At 50.3% G+C, this 19,625-nt stretch overlaps 1 protein-coding gene across 1 annotated transcript; it reads right to left on the bottom strand.

Moving 5' to 3' along the window:
• Window positions 1-3,078: 3,078 nt before the first annotated feature.
• On the bottom strand, window positions 3,079-19,585 carry TMED10 (transmembrane p24 trafficking protein 10). Its single transcript, XM_025200768.1, has 5 exons — window positions 19,568-19,585; window positions 15,834-15,954; window positions 9,120-9,193; window positions 5,288-5,414; window positions 3,079-4,791 (listed from the first exon to the last, which is right to left on the bottom strand). The coding sequence occupies exons 2-5, from the start codon at window positions 15,868-15,870 to the stop codon at window positions 4,670-4,672; spliced, it is 360 nt and encodes a 119-aa protein (XP_025056553.1). The 5' UTR covers window positions 15,871-15,954; window positions 19,568-19,585; the 3' UTR covers window positions 3,079-4,669.
• Window positions 19,586-19,625: the final 40 nt, after the last annotated feature.

Raw genomic sequence — 19,625 nt, 5'->3', positions numbered from 1 at the left:
TTCCCTCTGGCTCCTTCCCCCAGGAGCCCTCTTAATTGGTTGAGCTGGCCCAGTCCTCCTAGGTAGCCTGTAATCAGGTTTTACTGCCTGCAGCTGGGCTGTAGTCCCTACCAACCTGCAGACTGCCCCCAGGTTCCTCGAGCTGGCAGACTGCTACATTCAGCTTCAGCCCACTTCTCAGAGGGGAAAGTGAACTAATGCACCAGATCAGCACCATCAACACTTTAAGTCAGACCCAGATCCAAACTTGCCAAACAGAATAACTCTAAGTGAATACATACCTAAAACTCAAGCAAGGACTTGCTGAGAAAATAAGTCTTACCTGGAGGGGCTTTCTGAAATTTTGACTGACAACACCATCTAATAGTATTTCAGTAGTACTTAAAAAAGGCTGGGGCCCAGCATGCCAGACACTGTATAAATACAGCAGACAGCCCACTACCTGGGAGGATTCACAATAGCTGAGGCCTCAGCATGGTCCACCATGAGAACCAATGTCCATAGGATATACATATTATAAAAAGCAAGCTGCCACAAAATCATGAATTACATTGGTTTTTAAAAGATCTTCACTGAGGAACGGTAGTTTTCCTTGAATCACTTGTCTGAATTATTTTGTTTTGTATTCCAAGGGCAGCAAAGGGTTTTCATAAAAACAACACTGGTTCACTAGTCATGAAAGAACCTACCAGTGGCTCCAGTCTCCATGCACAGAGCAGGTGAGAAAAAGATGTAGTAGGAGACGGTGTGTCCAAGAAAGATGTATATTAACACAGCAACGGAGCTCTACCTGAATGGGAGAATAGGTTCCAGTGTATTCTAGTTGCTGCTTATTTGTCATCCACATGGGGCAATCTCATCTTTAATGTGTGAATTTAAGATGAAACTAACCCAACTTCTTCTATTCATGAATAGGATTTAACTTGAACTGTATGTCACAGATTGCTAAAGCAGGTGCAGAGCATTTCATGTTGACAACACAAATCCAACTCTGTTACAAGCTAAGTTAGTGAAACTAAACAGTGGTAGGTTCAGAAATGGTAACCATCCTCAGACTGCACAATTAGTGATGAGGGCATAGATTTAATGAACAAGGAATTCTTGCTCCCATTAGAGGTAGCCCTTTCATAAGAGGTCAAGCAGCCATCGTCAGGAAGACAACTGTGCTGCACTAGACAGAGACTGGTCGCTTTTGCACTTTGTAGGAGCCTGTAGTTCACCTCCATTCTTTAGAAAAACATATTTACAATCTGTTAGTAAAATCTGAACCAGAGGAAACCCTGAGTCTCTTAAGTCCCAAAGCTTACCAGGGTCCTTGTGTTTGGATGACTGGCTTTGGAAGACTGAGGGCAGCACTGCAGGAAGCAGTAGTTAGCAGGTATGTGCCATGAAGAGGACAAGATTCTCACACAGATTATTCAGGAGTTTCTCCCAACAAAATTAAACAAATTTTATTGAGAAAATTGACAAAAATCCCCAAACCAGAAATTACAGGCAGATCCGTACAAGTTTCTCACACCTGTGTCCTGAAAACCATTCAACCACCACAATGAGCAGAAAAGGAAGCTGGGCAACCCCAAGGGAATTAAAGGAGCAAGAGACAGCCAGGTGTAAAGCAAGTCTCCCCACCTCATTTACATCAGATAAATCAGAAAACACTGCACCTTAGTGAACAGGGAATCGAGAGGCCACCTCCAAATATTCTCTTTTCTTTTGTATAAATACAGCAGCTCCGCTACAGTCTTCAGACAGTCTAAATGCCTTTGAAGCTCAATCTCAACCTACTATGGCATCCCTGCTACTCCGTGTTCTAACAGCTTCCAAGCATTTAGAGGGATAAAGCAGACAGGCTTTAGAGCAGGTTTGTCCAACATGAGGCCCGCCAAGCCATTTTATCTGGCCCATGGCGGCAGTGGCGCGGAGTGTTGAGCCACCGCCGCGGAACGCAGAGCCACTGTGGAGGCACAGAGTGCGGAGCCACCACTGCGGAGCACAGAATGGTGGTGGCAGCGGCGCAGGGCGCAGAGCTGCTGCTGCTGAGCGTGCCGCCACCACAGCAGCAGCAGAGCGCAGAGCCACAGCAGCAGCTGGGCTGCGGCAAGACAGGCAGGGCTGACCTGCAGGCCCCAGCCAGCAGCGAGGGGAGGGGAGCTGCTTACCCCCACGGGGACCGGGGAAGCGGCCCCGCGCAAGACACCAAGCAGCGGCCGCTGGCTCCCCCGGCCAGTCTCTCCCCGGGCGCTGCAGTTCTCCGGGCCTGGCTGCCCACGCGCAAGGCCCCAAGGGGGCCGCTTCTCATGTGCTGCTGGGGAAGGAGGAGCCCAGCCAGGTCTGCTCCAGCCAGCAGAAATGGTGGTGGGGCCATGTGCCACTCGGCACGGGACAGGACAGGACGAGCCTACACCGGTCAGTCCCCAGCAGCACATGGCTCTGCCACCGCTTCTACTGGCCGGTGCAGACCTGGCCGGTCTCCTCCTGTCCCCAGCAGCACATAGGAAGCTGGCTTCAGCTGCATGCTGCTTTTCCTGGCTGATGCCGGCCTGGTTCTGCCCAGGCGGGTCCTGCAGCACCATGTCAACCCGGGCATGGCACTGGCAGGCTGGGCAGGCCCCAGGTTAAACCCAGCCTGGCCCCGCAGCTTCTCCAGCACCAGGTCAACCCAGTTGTAGCCAAGCGGCTCCTGCAGCACTGTGTCAACCCAGGCATACATGCCATGTCAACCAGCACCATGTCAACCCCTGCAACTTCACTGGTGTCAAGGGTCATGTGACATCACTTCCGGATATGATACCACTTCCTGTGCCATCTTTGAATATGGCTCGCCAGGCCACTGGGCGATAAAAAGTTCGTGATCCGGCCCCACATTCAAAAAGGTTGGACACCCCTGCTTTAAAGGTTCTTAATATAGCTTATAAAAAAAAGCAGGATTTTAGAAACAGTCTGAGCACTTGCAGGTAGAACTAGCAATGCCACAATCCTGGCAGCAGGAACGGGGAGGCTGGTGAGGAGAAACCAAGAAGCCTAAAAAGACACAATTTCAAACAGTACAAAAATTCAATGCGCCTGAAGTGACGAGGCAACAGCGGACAGTCCTGCGTTATGACAATCTTTGACTCTGAACCACCCCACCCCAGCACAAATATTAACTTATTTCTAGTCTAAATTCACAACATTAAAAAAAACCCGCAAAAGCTGCTTTTTCTGAATAGTAAGGAGGCCCAGGGTTAGAGACACATAACACTCCCAGCCACGAGGGCCAAGGTATAGGGCTGGGGGTTTTCCAGGCTACTGAACCTTTTATTCCATGGAAATGCAGACAAGGCGGAAGAACTGTAATAATTCTGTCTAGAAATTGCTGTGGAATACGTTCAGGAAATGAGCCTACCTGGTCCTCCCAGACTGGCTTGTTTCAGCACAGCTCCATGCTGGCAAGAGAAGAATCACAAAGGACTTCCTCCTCTCTGCAGCATAGTTGTTTTCATCAGCTTAGGAAGGTTTCCAAGACAATTTTGCCCTCACCACAAGTTCTCACCTGCTTGGAGACTTACAGAAGGGCATATGACAATTCCCAGTACATTGTACTCCAGGTCATCTACATTCCCCTATCCACTCCTTTGCTAGATGGTACGTAGGGTCTCCCCATGCACACAGGGTACACCACATGCAAGGCTTCACATTTCACTTTGCTACAGCTAAACCAAGCTACTGCTGCCTGTTTTAAAGTCTGGTAAAATAGAAGTCCAGCCAGCCTCACACTGCATCAAGTCTAGCCATGTCAGATGAGAAGAGGGGTTCACTGTTCTTTACCAAAGACTGAAATTCCCAACCTACCACGTTCCCATTCGCACTACAAATATACCTGTGTGAGGCTTCCCATTTTCACACAAAGCTCCTCAGAAACAAAGCTGCTTTTAGGAAACTGCTTCATCATTCCAGAATGGAAAAAGCAAATCCAAGGCAAAATAGCCAGTCAGACTGGGCCAAATCCAAACAACTTGTCCGAGGCAAGGCAGGCTTCTCATCTCCAAGCTCCACAATTTATTGTTAAATTATTTAGTTCCCCTTCCTCCACACCCATGTGCCCAATTCCCTCCAGTCATCAGCCAAGGATTCCAGCTCCCACAGGGAGAAACACCAAGGTCTGACAAAGACTATGCCTCAGAGTCCCTGCTAAAACAGTAACCCATGTCACTTTGCAACAAGCCCTGCTGGCACAAGGATATGGTTCCAGCAGGTCAGAGCTTGGGGTCCCACCCCTTCCCCACCTCCAGTTTTAGTGTGGCAGAGAACAAGCTCAGCATATTCAAGTCACTTAGAGTAATGCAATGGTCACAGGCACAATAGGAGACAGAATCAAACCTAGATTATAAAGGAGAACAGACAGCAGCAAAAGCCAACTGCAGCTGTCAGGGAAACATCATTTTTATTTAATCGCTGCCCCCTGAGTCCCTGCACCCATCACACCCTCCCCCAAACCCATATTCCAACAGGACTGAAGACTCCCCCAGCTGTCTCCAGTGCTTATGCTCCCCTCCTCCCACTTTAGGGGGCCAGTTCCTGCAGGAAAGCTCCAGTCAGTGGTATCATCTATAAGATGGCTCTGAAGAGCCATTGTTGGGTTCCGATGGTGTCCAGCAGGGCTCAGGAGAGGGGAAGGGGAGTTGCCTTCTTACTCAATCAACTTCTTGGCTTTGAAGAAGCGACGCAGGTAGAAAACCTGCCAGGTGGCCAGTCCAATAAGACAGCACATGGAGAAGATGCTGAAGTACAAGACCCTCGTGTTGGTTGACTCTGAAATAGACAATAAACCATTGCAGAAGCACAAAAGACCCAGAGCCAGGAAACCAGTACTTCCTGAACAGTCATCTCTAGCGCCTCACCTTTCCCCACCCTGCCAAGCTTCAAAGGTGGGATTTCATGCACAGTGGAGGAGGGTGAGGGGCAGGAAGGAGGGAATAGGGCAAATGGACAATGCAGCACTGTCATAACGGTAAAACTGCTCAATCTGATAGAAGCAGCACTGGGCTGGAACATGAGCACACATTAGGGACCAGGAGATGGAGAAAGAAGGAACCTACATCTAGAGAGGAGAGATCCAGGACTAATTGAATATTCCCTCCAACCTCCCAACTCCAACAGTCTTTGGAAGTTTCTAAATAGGGAATGAAATAATTAGGAACAGCTGCAGACTGAACTCCAAATTCTGCCCCAATAACAAAGACCTTGTGAGAAGACAGTTCTGACATCTCCTGTCCTCTTGGGGGGAAGGGGATACATGAATTCTTACCATTGGTGTCCCTCATCTCCTCCTCTCGTTTCTTCATGTAAGCAAAATCATTGACAATTGACTCAGAAAGGTCCTCCAGGCGCCGCAGCTCCACCTCCAGAGGCTTTAGCTTCTCCACTTTAGCGATCTGGTAAAGGAAAATCAGTTACTAGCAAGGAACAATAGCTCCTGTGTGGGCTACTCCTGAAACCAATCTGAGCACATTTCAAGTCACATATGCCGGGGGGGGGAGGGGGGCGCGGCGGCGCCGCAACGTGCTTCTCTCCCCAGAGAAGTTGTCCCTCAAAGGCCAGAAAACACTGTAGGACAACACAGTGATTACACCTCACTACCCCCTGTGAAATATCAAACATTTGTTCCTCACAGCAAGAACTATGCAGGCATATAAACGTGTGCTTATGCACATTCCTTCCCGATTCCCCCCAATTCTAGTCTATTCATAACTGATTTCTGAGGTGTGGGCTGCCAGAGTCTCCCACGGACCCGAACCTCCAAGAAAGAAAAACATGAAAAGACCAAGCTGCAGGTGCCTGTATGTGATGGTGTAATACCAGCAAGGGAAGCCTTTGCACCTCAGGCCTAAGAATTTTTCAAAAAACAATGCAGGAAATTCAATCAGAAAGCGCACACTGTTACTACAGACATCCAAGCTTAAAAGTGTCTGAACACAATGAATTAATTTCTTCTTCCCAGAAGGGATATGACCTGACTACACTGTACCTCAACCTACAGCATAAGAATGGCAATGTGATACAACGGAGGCTACTGAGAAGCAGATGGCAATTCTTGCCTTTACTATGCTTAAAATCTCCTTGCAGTGTGGCAGCAACATGTATAAGTGGTAAATTTCACACAGCAATACAAGCAAGTGACATTGAGTGAAGGAATACCACCGTTTATTCCCCAGGGCTACCACACTGGAAAGGCTCATATAAGGAGGCATGAAATGCAATTAATTCTGAAAGGAGAAGGATAGAGGAACCCCATGCACTGGTCACTGCCTGGCCCAAGACTGGGCAGTGTCTCTGGCACAGCAGCAGAATTACTTCCAGAAACAAACATAAGACAAGTGTCTTGATACAGCTGCAGCTGTTCAGTGCAGCCAGCAGGGGGAGCTTAAACACCAGACAGGCTAGCACAATGGTTTTCAACCTGTGGTCTGCAGACCCCATAGGGGTCCACAGACCACAACTAAGGGGTCCGCAAAAGATGACTATGATCAATCAAAAGTATGTGAATACCCATACTTACAATTCAAGGGGGTCTGCAAATGGAAAAAGGTTGAAAAGCACTGCTCTAGAAACACTGGTCCTCTGAGGCGGACGGAGCAAAAAGCGAATGAATGGGTTTACAGAAACGTTCAAAATTGGGATGCCATGAACTAGCCAAGCAGTTCTTTAACGAGCAGGGGCGGGCAATTCTTTTGGGCAGAGGGCCGCTTACTGAGTTTTGACAAGCCATCGAGGGCTGCATGACAGGCAGCCCAGTGCAGACTAATATTCATTTGCTAAATTTTTTAGGGGCCCCATGGGCCACGTAGAATGGCTTGGCGGGCCACATCCGGTCCGTAAGCCACATTTTGTCCACCCCTGGTGAAGAGCTTTATGCATGACATACCCAACCCTGCAAACAGCAGGCCCACAGGAGCTATCCAAGGAATTCTGTGGCCAAATCCATGCTGAGGAAACAAGCCCAGACATTAATGAGATGCTATTTTTCCCCATATTCAGAATGAAAGGATGGGAAAAGGAAGACTCCACCAGGGAACAGCCTGTCCCAGATTGAGACCTTCACACCCCTGAACAAGGTTAATAAGCAAAGCTAAAGGGAAACTTGGTAATCTCCCTTTAAGAGTTTGCAGTGAAAAATGACACAGGAGCAAGTTCCTACTAGCCATATGCTGCACGGTGGTGTCAGCAACCAGGGCTCACTCAACACTGGAATAAGCCACGTTAACGCCAGCTGCTTTTTACACTGCTGCACCACATGTATGATAGGGGCTAGCACCACAGCAACTCCCCACACCTCCTACCAAACCACTGCCAAATTCACTCTCATCCCTCACCTAGAAATGGATATTTAACCACTCTTCTTTGAGGTAAGAGCCAAGATGGGATTCAGAGTCAGGGGGGCTGGCAGCCAAGGGTGTTCCAAAAAGGCTTCCCCTAGCAGCATGTCTCTACAGGAGGAGTATGGCCCTTGATGCTTTGAGCCAAGCTCTATGCAATGCACAGGCTGTGCACTAGGGGGCAGTCCTTCCTCAGGCAGCTGACATCAAGTCTCCTTGAGCTGTCAATAGCCGGAGGCAATGTGCTGTGCCAAGGAAGTCCCTCTCATGCAGACAGGGCCCTAAGAACCTGCATGGGTACTGGGCTTTCAGCTCCTTTGCTGACCCTGGTCCTAATCCTGGGAGTGGCTTCACCAAGGCATGCAAGTGGGTCAATCAGAGTTTCCTACATCTCGCAGCCCCATCTTCAAACTGTGCGGGAACTCTGCTTCAGTGTCCGTTCTGTCAGACTGTGGTGGGGCCTAGTGAGGAGTCTGTACAAAGTAAATACAGGGCTGTTTAGGCTAGTATAGAAGATCAAGCTCCTTCCAGCACAGGAGCAAGGTACAGTAGTATAAGCACATTTACATCAGCGTAGCTGTGACCTCACTGGGGGCTGTATGTTTTTAACAGTTCCATTCTTTTAAGGAGGGTGGGTGTGTGCGCGCGCGTGCGTGTGTGTGCGCGCGCGTGCGTGTGTGTGCGCGCGCGCGTACACACACACACAAGACCTTAATTTCATCCTAATCCTCCTGGCTAATCTCTCCCAGGTGTCAACCAAATGATTTCATCACATCTCCCTCAGGCCCGCGCCCATGCCGTTAGCTACTCCCCAATCAGTGCTTGCTCTTCTGAGCCCTTAATTTGTCAGCAGCCTGACAGTGGCTGCCCACAACCGAATGCAGTGCCCCAGGCATGGTCAGCCCAGGATTGTAGAGGGTCTGTCTTCTTGCTCCAGCAGACATGGGTTCTATGTACTTACCTCAGGGGTAGCACTAACCTTACCTGCCACCACATTATTTTACAAATTCCTACCTGCTTTGCTGCCCACTCTTTTCCCTGAGCCACTCTGGTTTCCTATCTGGTGCATACCTGTTATTGCCAATGAACATCTCTAAGAGCCTTCCCCACCTTGGGGCTCTAATCTTCCCAAGCACCAATACCACTGAAGGTCAAATGCCAAAAAGCTCAAGTCTGCTTGTTAACACAAGTCATCAAAACCCATGGGCCAAACCATCCAGAGACTCCCAACCACAAGGCAAATGATATCCCAAGCCCAGGCCCAACAAAAAGGGTCCTGGGTGAAGCTGAAAGCTAGGACTCAAAGGGTCTGAGAGATTCAGCTCTCAAGCCCCACTATACCCCACACACAGTGTCAAACCAAACAGGAGTAAGTTTTAGCTGTCCTAAGTATGAGACACTGAAATTGTCCCTGGGCCCCTCACAAGTCAGTGCCTTTTGTAATCCTGCTTCACATCTAGGAGGAATAGCTCCCTTGCCAAGTTGTCCTAGGTTGCTGGGGCAGAGAAAGCTACTGGTCTCAGCTGCTGGCTGCTTCTAATACATACATCCAGAAGCCAAGTCAAGCTGCCTGACTTAAGAAATTCACACACTGGGACTCAGCCCCCACAGAATTTGAGTAGCAGTTTTTTTAAAGCTCTACCACAAGGTTCGTCTGGAAGCTCTGGGTTGCAGACAGGCTGTCATCACAGCTGGGAAAGCAGCTTCCCATCACGAGCCCCAGATCTGCCCTGGAATCACATGAGTGCTAGGAAAGGGACATACCTCCTCGTAGTTCTTTGCTTCCACTCCATGCTTCATGTCCAGGATCACAAGCTGGTCCGGCATCCGCCCTGTTCCTGGAAGTGCAATGAAAGGATTCATTGTGTACAGAGTTCTGCCTGCCAGGAAATCACCAGCTCCCCCCACTGGGGAAGGACTCAACACCCCTCCCTTATGCACCTCCGGCCAGCTGCACAGTCCTGCCTCAAGTCACAGACACTTCTGAACAAACCCCGGCTGAGGGAGGATCTCCCAGAGATAATGCAAGCAAGCTGTAGTCAAAACCACAAAGTAGCAGGATACAAACCACTGCAAGAGGAAACAAAGAACAAGCTATGACAGGTACAAACTGCCCAGGGGGGGAGTCATCACAGGAAGAGATACTGGACTGAGGAACCACTCTCCTGCCTAGTACAAGCCACATGAGCAAGCTGCCAAAATCTAAGGTCACAGCTAATTTTGCATATGACACAGCAAAAGCAGCCCCCTCTTCAATGCAATGATGCAGCTAGTCTATAGTGAAGCCTGCAGAGGTGACTGCAAACAGTTCATCAGTGCACCTACCTTGGCTACACTTGTGGCACAAACTGTTAAGCATACCCAGAGCCTGCTCAGCCCTGTGCCACTGAGCTGCTGGACTAGATGCACACAATGACTAGGATAAAGGTTGCAGCCAACAGCCAAGCTAGGGCAAGGAAGCACTTAAAGACAGGGAAAGCTACCACCAAAAACAAGTCAAAGAGGGGATGGGGAAGCTTATGCCAACAGCAACATGGTGACATCCTAGTACTGTGTTTGGCAGGCAAGGAGAGAGAACATCCAGGGGGCAGCATTTTGCAGAGCAGCTCATATGTAAACTGAACGAAGCAACTTGTTCCACCGTGCCATCTAACTAGGAAGTCTTCACAGATGTGAGATGCTCCCAGCCAAACACTCTGCAGCCTAAGGAAAAGTCTCCAGGGCTGACTGCCAGGGTCCAGATCTCACCTTTACTGGCTGGAGCACTTCCAATTCTTATCACAAAGTATACTCAAAGCTTGCAGTGCTTCAGGAGATGGTCAGGTGTCACCCCTCCAGGTTACAAAGCAGTTAACTGGAAAGGCTGCATAAGGCAGAGAGGGGAATAGATCCCAGACCCCAAATACAAGATAAAGTTTCATCCCCTTGTCCTCCCTCACTTACCCTGCTTTTCAGGGTCAACATGCCAAACAGAGGTACACAGCTCTTCTCTCCCAGGGGTCAGCAACCTATGACTTGTAGGCTGAATCCGGCCCACGGAGCCATTTTATCCAGCTTGCAGATGGGGCCTTAAGCAGTGTTTGGCAGAGGTTGCTCTCCCTGTGCTTCCTCTGGGAAACAGCAGTGGAAGCAGGAGCTCTCCATGCCAACTGGGTCTTAGCTCCCACCCACCCTGTGCCTGAGCTGGGTCATTCTGGCCAGCAACCTGAAAAGGACTAGCCAGTCATCCCTCCACGGCCAAGAGCAGAGTCCTGGACACCTATCTCCCAAGTAGCTGTAGAACCTGGGGGTACTACATACTTTGTAACCTTTCTTAGCAGGTGGTCCAGCCTACACATAAGGTACTGCTCTAACTCAAGTGAGTGATGTCTGGTCTGTAGGATCTCAAGGGCCAGAGTTCAAACCTTGCTGGGGGTGGGGATCCTTAGGGTTGGACATGATGAAATTAGTTTATTTTTTAGAAGCCAAGTAATGAAATTCACAAAGAGGAAACATCATGAAGACAGAATTAAAAACTAAATCTCATCTGCTGCTTACAACGCAACACACAGCCTTTGCATTTCAACCACCACATGGGCTTTGTCTCAGACTGAGGGAAGAAACCGTAGCTGGCAGGGTGAGCATAAGAGACAGCTCCTAGAGGATTGTAAGAGCATAAGAAATGCTGAGCACAATGAAGGGAGAAGCAGACCTCCTACAGAGGTAGGAGGACCCCAAGTCCAGAGACATTCCAGAGAGAAACTCAAGCTGGGCCCCAACTACTGCACAATCTCATCTGAGTCCAAATAATTCCTTACTGTTCCTAGAGCTGGTGGTGGCAGGAGTGAAATAAAAACAATGTTCCCATGGTTTTGGAGATGAGAAGTCCTGATTCACAGTCCAGTTGCTGCAGAGCCCACCCCAGGGAGATAAGGCCTTTCCAACAGGTCACCCTGGAAAGGCACTGGGACTACCCCAGACAAGGTCTCTCTCTTCCTGAGGTGAGGCAATGAGCAGAAAGAGAAAGCGCCGCTTCAGACACATAGGGGAGAGCTCCCAGTGTTGGCAGCAAAATTATGCTCCAGTCTGTCCATCCCGCCCCCCCCCAAAAGAGAACCAGGCACTTGTTTATTTCACTGGCAGTGGGGGATCCCAAGGGCAATTCTGGCCTGAAAATAGGTGATGCTCAGCCCAGAGCAAGAGCCTCTAAGGAATTAGTGGCAGGGTGCTTCCATGCTACTGGGCAAATGCAGGACAAGACAACCACAGCCTGAAGAGCTGAGTGCTGGGGAAGAAGAGGAAACAGCCTGCTGACCACTCACAAATACAGGGAGATCCCCAGCACTGGTGGGCAGCACTGTCCCAGAGCCTGGAGCTCTTCACACAGAGTTACACTGCTGCCTCTCAGTTCCACTTCCCCATTTCTGCGGCCAGGGGTTGAGAAATCCCTTTTGCCCAAACCCCACCTGGTCCAACGGTCCCATATTTCCTCCACCAACAGCTCTGCTTCCCCAACACAGCCACAATGCTGATGACAGTGACCTCCCTGGCTGCAGCCCAGAAAGATCTGTTTGCTTTGTTGAGCAAAGTCTACTGTCCTCCCAGCCTAATCGGGGCAGGCTGTAATGTCTTTACAGAGGTGCAAGGAGAATCAGCCATCAGGACAGGTTTGGCAGAGTTCAGTCAATTCTCCCACAGCCAACAGTTCACAGGACTCTAGAGCTTCCTCTCCAAAAAACTCAAGTCCCCCAGAGCCTTAGGAACCCATACCCTTTTAGACACTGCAGCTCCACATGTCTTCGTTCACTAAGCTCTGCATATGCAACAGCATTGCCTGCCGTCACAACCCAAAGGTGTGATTTTGTTTTGTGTGCGCTTTGGCACCACTGAATTATTTTCCCGCCAATTTGTAGCTTTCTTTGCAGTGTGCATTTCTTCTTTGCAGCACAGAAATGCACTTTGCAAAGAGTTCCCGCCATTTGTATTATAATTCGAGCCCCATTACTGGCTTGCGTGAAATTATTCACCCGTGGCGGCTTGCGTTTGGCTTGCTAGCCGTATAAAAGGCTTGAGTGGTTTCCGCCCAAGTTGGAGGACTCCACGAACACCAGGAGGAGGAGACTTCACGCTGTGTGAAGATCTCTAAGCGCTGCGGAGCCTATTGGACCCAGTGCATTTCAAGCAGGCAACAGGGGTCTGATCAGCCTCTAGCCTCTCCCCGTCACCGATCGCAATCCTCGACGTAATCCCTGCGCGCAAAAGGATCCACGGAGCCTCGACAACTCCGTGGGAGTGATCCGAGTGTTGTCTGAGTCCTCAAACGAGGATTTAAGCAGAGCTGTGCCTGGGAAACTGTCCAGCCTACACCGCGACCATCTTCGGTGTAAGTAAACAATCTTGAATCAACCATTACGCATCCGTGCCTAATTCCAGCGTGTCGCCTGTTCTCTCCGACCCAGCGTGCCTGGGCTGCTGGCCACAGCCCGCGCAGCACGAAAAAGGGCCCGGACTGCTCCCGGCCCGCACACCTGCAAGGTCCCAACTGCAGAATCCATGGCACCACTGGATACAGAGACATAGGCAGCTCAGCTGCCACCAAATACTAACCCTCAGAGTTGAGGAATTCTTAGCTCTCAGGCACTGGCATTTGGAGTTACCTCACACCACTGAGCCTCTGTAGGCAGGCTGCACCTGGAAATCCTCTGCCTACATCAAGATAGAAATCGCTAAAAGAAAACTCAAGGGAGCCTGACAGCAAGCTGTGAGGGGCCAGGGCCAAGACTGAAGCATTTGTCAGCAGCAGCAGGAACACAAGTCTACATACAGCTAACTGAAGCAACCCTAAAGCCACATTGCCTCAGACTATGATAATGAAAGTGAAGGCTTAGTCATACTATAAAGTTGTCAGTGGTACCCGATGCTCTGCTGGCAGAATTAAACCACCTCTGCCAAGCAAAGCAAGGCTCTTGCTATTGTCCAGTAGCTGGCAGAAGGCACAAGGAGACACTCCTGCACCTTTTGGCAGCTTCTGTGGTCCCTTCAGCAACTGGTACATTTCTAGAGTCAACTCCAGTCTGGCAGCCCAATTGCTGAACAGTCACACAGAGCTGCCAGAAATGCATGGGAGTGCATGTGATCATGTGGCAGCAGAAGCTGCCTCTTGTCTGCTAGCGGCAGAGGCAGCTGAGTGGAGACAGAAAGTGTGTATGGAAATGTCTGGACATGTTCCAGGAAGAGACAAGTAGTATAGTGAAGGGTGTGAATGAGTCAACATTGCCCCTAGTGCCCCAGTGCAGTGTTACTGAAGAACTGGGCTGCTGGAGGCACTTCCGTTTTAAATGAGAAGTACAACCAAAGCCCTGAGCACTTGGGGTCACTGAAGATCCTGAGAAACAGCACACAAGGATCACATAACCAGCATCCCACCCAAAGCCAGTATCACTTTCCTTTGAAAATTCCTCTATTTCAGCTGCAGGAGTTACTCATATCCCAAATGACGTTCAAAATAGCTGTTGGGTCCCACAGCAAAGGTGCCTTGCTTTGGGCAGGGTTTGGAGATGAGATGATCTCTCTGTTTGGTAAGCAAAGCATGCTGGGATCTTTTGGGATAAGGCATGAAAGAAATGGTATACCCAAAAGCATAATCTGTGTAGTGACTGTGAGAGGACTTGAGAGCCCTTAAGCCTGAAGGAAACAAGAGAAGGAAGCAGAGATACTTCTCCTCAAATTGGGGAAGGAGCCCACATGTTTGCTGTTTTAGGGTATTCATGCTGAAGCTGATCCTGCCCAGATGCTCAGCCAAGAGACAGGCAAATGCGTCATGCTCACAGGAAACGCCAGCACAAATGCTCATTAAGCAACTGTCCCTGCAGCACGAATGCAAGACTGACGTCCTCCTCATCTCCCCTTCCGTCAGTGGATCACTCAAAGGAAGGGGTCCTGGGTATAGCCCAAAAGCATTGCTAAAGGTTAAAACACCCTCCCTAGAAAGGGGCTACTAGCCTGGCACATGGCTGCCACCACTGGGGGCACACAGAGATCACATTCCTCCAAAGAAAACGAAGAGGTGGGCAAACAGGGAGGAAGGAAAGGAGCCTGAAAGGAGAAGCAGAATGGAAGTGCAAGAAGGGATAGTCTTGTCCCGTTTAGACTTCTGGGGGATCTGTCTTCCTCCTCTAGTGAGCACCATGGTTCTTCTTCAGGGAGTCCTCCCTGTCCTTTGTCTTGGGCCTCAACCAAAAGAATCCCTGAGTACTCTGCTGACTAGACATAAGGACAACTTCACTCTCAACAATAATGCAGGTAGTGACTGTTCTCCATTTAACTAGAGGGATGGGCAATTATTTGGGCTGGAGGGCCACTTAGGGAGTTGTGATGAGCTCCAACTAGTAGATTACTACACCGACAGGGTGTGCACAGCTGGGCTGATGGGCCAGGGCCGTGGGAAGACAAGGAGCAGAGGGTGGGAGTGTGATGGGAGGGTGGGGTCAGGGCCACAGCCAAGATCTTGGGTCAGTGACAGCATGGGGCCAGGGCAGAGCAGCAATTCACTCCCTGTACAACAGATCCTGACCAGCCCGACCTGGGAGAAGGGTGAAGCGTATACTCATGACCCAACTCCCACCCCAGCACAGGCACATGCGGGTAGCTCCAGTATAGTGCAGGGTGGCCCAAAAGCACAGGGTGGCCTAATCTGGTAACAATCCATCAGAGACATCCCACGCTGCTAAACCACACTGCTCCGCAGCCATGCTGTACTGGGGCTGACCACATACAACTCTGCAGAGGCAGGGGCAGCAAGAGCCAAGTCACAGGCATGGGCTCTGCCTCACTCCCACGTCAGGCCTGTCAGGATGTCATGCAAGAAGCAGATTACGGCTCTGCCCTAACCACTGACCTGCAATCTTGGCCCTGGCCACCTCTCCCTGCCCAGTCAGAGCCCCATCCGCCTCACTGAGCATTGCCCTGCCTGCTGGGGTCTTGGGCCCATCTCCCTGGAGACCTGACCCACCCTCTCTGTCTAGCACCTCTGGCAGTGGGTGCTGGGTAGACAGGCCAGGGTGCTCAGTCAGCAGGGCCAGATCTGGTGGTGCCCACTGCCAGTGACCACTAGAATGAGCCGTCACTGGGGCTGCCAGGAGGCAGAATCCAGCTGCTGTGATGTCCCAGCCCCACTGTGCGTCTGGGAGCAGTGGAGCCAGCCACATGTGCCATGGTCCAGGCTGCCCTCTGCACTTGTACTGGGTGAGGCCAAGGGACCTGCCCTGGGCCGTATTTTGCCCACCCCTGATCTAACAGCTAGTGTTATGCCTATTCTGTAACACTGAACATCTTGACCTGAGGAATCCCATTCCTCCCACTGCTCCCCCTGAATAATTGTGAAGTGCTCTGCAAACAAGACAGGGGGTCACTTTACCCCAAACCCTTTCCCAAATGTTCCCCTCATCTAAATGCACTTGACTGGAGTGCTGGAAGCAGCCAGCCTTTTTTTCCACTTACCCACAGGTAGCTTGCTCTCAAAACATGCCTCAAACATGTCATAGTCCTCAGTTGTGAAGGCGAACTTGCCCTTAGTGGCATCCTCCTTGGCATAGAGGATATGTCCAGCCGAGTCAGTTATCTGTAGGAGAGATGGATCATGAGAGTGGGAAATACAGCCCCACTATGTCCACATGCCTAGGCCAAGCAGAAAATGCAAGCAGCTCTTTCCAGGACCCTGCATGTTTGTCACTTCCACCAGACTCTTTTCTTCCCTCACCCCAACTCAGTTCCTTCAATCATATCCTGAGCTGACAAAAGCCAGGGGGACTTCTAGCATGTGGTTAATTAAAAAGCATTGGATGCAGACTAATTTAGGTGTTCTGGTTCCCTTGAATCACTATTCATGCTTCCTATCTTCTTACACGTTAGATTTGCAATCCCCTAAAGCAGGCATCAGCAACTTTCAGCCCAGAGTGACTGGCTCCAGAAGCATTCAGTGGCTGGAGTGCTCAACAGTGTTTGGCAACAGGGACTTCCTGGCCTGGGCCCCTTCCTCTGCTGTGCTGCAACTGGGTGGCAGGGAGGAGCAGCAGTAGTCGGGTTCTACTGTCAGCCACCTCAGATCCAGCCTACCAGGAAATGTTGCCAACTGCTGACCTAAAGCAATGCACAGACAAACAGAGGATTCTCTGGTTCCTTCAGAGAGACAATAAGGGATAAATAGGACTGGTTCTCCAGCTATAAAAATGCAAAAAGGGACACATTTGCTCCCCCGGAACAAACTGCTTGTACAGCCCTGAGCCAGGCAAAGTCTAGGTGTCAGATTTGTAAAAAAGTGGCCACTTTGCTCAGGGTAGATCAGACAGGCTTTCAGATCTCAAAGGCTGCACCAGAATAATTGCTAATGTGTGTCAATGGCACAATCAGAATAGGAAATTAGGATTGGAAGGGACCTCAGGAGGCCATCTTTTTAGACTACAATACTTTCTAGATTCTTCTCTCAAGTCCAGAGGAGTTAAATTGACAGAGAGGACCAATGACAGACACTGCTCAAGAAAGAGACCTGAGAACCATTGCGCACCACACAGCAAAGAGCCCTGTTTAGTAGGCAGCAGTGGCCTAAAAACGTAAACACCTCAATTAAGGAGCATGACAAAAGAATACTTGAGGTTTTACCATGCCTTACATGAAATGATACCTTGCCCTCATCTGATCACACTCTCTGAAAAAACAGCAGAAATGAAAGGGGTGTTGAAATGAGAAAAGGTCTGGAAAGTCTTTCATGAGAACAGATGAAAGATTTGGGACAAGTTTAGAGGGGAGGTATGAAAGTAAGACAGAGGTATTCAACATAATGAAGACATAGAAAAGCTAAGTCAGGCAATCCTATCAACCCTCCCCCAACCCCTGCTCACAATAGCAAAGCAAAAAGGCAAACAATAAAATGGAAAGGCAGCACGTTTAAACACTCGTGAAAAGAAACACTCTCCTTATTTATCATCAGAGCATCTAATTAACTCCTACAAAAGACCACTGGAGCCCAGAACTTTGTAGGATTCAGAAAGAAAGATTCAGCTATTTAACAGGATTGACAGAACTGCCACGTCAGCCAGGATAAAAACAAGGGCGATAGATAAACCCTCCTACATCAGGGCACAAACCATAAACCGACAGGAGATTAGGGAGAAACTTGCTCTGTAGCACTTCTTGCTCCTTCCTCTGGACCAGCATTTCTTGACCCAGAAATGAGTTGCAAGAATATATGAAAGGGTCGCGAACAAACTTTAAAAATGGATCAACCAACTTTAAAAATGGATTTAAAGTAGAAAAAAACATGGGAAACCATGGCTTTTCCCTAGCAGAGTTCCAGCTTGCAAGGGGCTGTTTGGGGCACCCCATGCCCCACCCCCCAGGAGTTGGGGTTGGGAGTGAGGGGCACCGGCAGGGCCAGAGGGCTGTTTTCTACTTAAACTATTTACTGGGTCAGGACTGGTCATCAATGTTAACCTATTTTACCGGGACCCATTTGTAGAGAACCACTGCTCTGGACCATCTGGTACTAGATGGGCCTCTGCCTAGGCAGAGTTCAGCCTTCCGGCTCACCAGCCCTGGAGACCAGTCACAGTACCACCTTGACTCACCAAAGCTAATTCAGGGTGATGCTGTACGGTTTGCACAACAGGGCCTCAATCCAAGAGATAGACTGCTGGTGGGCAAGAAGTAGGACTGACTTGAAATGGTCCCTTCTATATGGGGCACTGCTGCTCTAAGGTTAGCTGGGCCACGTCTGCTGTGTTCTAGGGCTGGAGGAACCCCTGCCGCTCTCTCTACAGAAACAAGCAGACAAGCAGGGTAGAGTTGCACCATATAAACGAACCAATTCAGAGATGCATAATATTTCACAAGCAACAGCTCACTTCATGTGATGCCACAAAAACATCTCACAAAGTAAGCTGTTGATTATGAAAATTTACACATCCCTGAATTAGGTAGTCTCTAAGATACAACTCTGCCAAGCCTTCTGCCTGGCCTCAGATTAACACAGTTAAATACCTCTCTGCATAAACGAGGCTGTGCTGTTCCTGGGCCTAACTCATTTCTCCCCCAGAACCCAGACTGGGTTCTCTCCCCAGCAGTAGCAGCAGACTACCCATAAACCACAGTTCAGACAATAACACCTCTGCTGTCTGTTCCCATCAACTGGGCCCATTACTCAGACTCAGCCAAACACATTATCTGTTAAACCGAGCATATGGGGGAGAGGATAGCTGCACAAAGCCCAACCAACACTTCTGTGGGGGAGAAGCCAGCCTGAAAGAGTTTCTTCATGATATCCTAGCGTAATTTACAGTAACACTGCTCCCCCCCACAGACACAGCATTGTTCTCGCTTGACAAACAACACATCACACTGGGAGTGTGGGGAATTGAACAATGAGACAGCTGCACGTGACCGGGGCCATGGGGAACGTCATACACCCAAGAGCCTAGACTCTGCAGCCAGCTGGCGCACTTAGCAGCCTTCACACACAGAGGGTGCCACTGTTCATATTGGGATTTCACAAACCCTCAGGACTCTGTTCATCAATAAGAACCATCCCAAGTACAATCAATATCAACTCCCAGCCTCCTACAGGTTTGTAGCTAACCAGGGGGTGGCCTGCCGCATCACTCTGACTTCCGGTGCCAAAGAAAAGGTGCCACCTGGAGACATCCTGCTCTGGCCTCGCCCTTCTGCATCCAAGTACACAATGGCAGAGGAACTGCATTAAAAAGCATTGGCGAAAGCCAGCACTCCCAGGGCAGAGCCAACACAGCCTACACACAGCACTCAAACAGCAGAGCAGGGCAGCAAGACACGCAGCAGGCCACTGCTCCACCAGGGCGGCTGCACATGGGCAAGAGAAGGCAGCTTTTAAACTCAAACTTGTTGCTTACTCAGTACCTCATGGCTGCCTACAGCACCAATCCCACAGAAGGAGGCAGCGCTACAGGAGTTCCCTGCAGGTGCTTGGTACCAGGAGCAGGAACGGGGAGCAGCACAGAGCCAGGAGGCGCCAGGGGGCCAGCAGGGAGTTCGGGGGCTCACCCCGGGCACCAGAGCACCCGCAGGTAGCAAGCGGAGCTCTGCCGCCCCATCAGCGCCCCGCCCCCCCAGCGGGGCTCACGGGCACCGGAAGGGCGTGTGCAGCCGCCCAGGACCCGGGGCCGCCCAGGGCTGCCGCCTAGCGCAGGCGATGGGGGTCTCCCCACCGTAACACAGAAGCTGAGTGGGCGGGGCCGGCGCCGCCACGTGGGGCCCCTCCCCCGG

The sequence above is a fragment of the Alligator sinensis genome, unplaced genomic scaffold (genome assembly GCF_000455745.1).
Source record: "Alligator sinensis unplaced genomic scaffold, ASM45574v1 scaffold280_1, whole genome shotgun sequence".
NCBI classification, from domain to species: Eukaryota; Metazoa; Chordata; order Crocodylia; family Alligatoridae; genus Alligator; species Alligator sinensis.
The sequence above is the reverse complement of the archived record's forward strand: the minus strand, read 5'-3'. Positions and strand labels throughout refer to the sequence as shown.

What these genes read in the sequence shown, in the direction of transcription:
- TMED10 (XM_025200768.1), bottom strand. Translation starts at nt 15,870, where the DNA reads ATGTTTGAGGCATGTTTTGAGAGCAAGCTACCTGTGG. An exon ending in TGAGAGCAAGCTACCTGTGG is followed by an intron (nt 9,194 to 15,833) that starts GTAAGTGGAAAA and finishes TTGCACTTCCAG; the next exon opens with GAACAGGGCGGATGCCGGAC. An exon ending in GGAGATGAGGGACACCAATG is followed by an intron (nt 4,792 to 5,287) that starts GTAAGAATTCAT and finishes TGTCTATTTCAG; the next exon opens with AGTCAACCAACACGAGGGTC.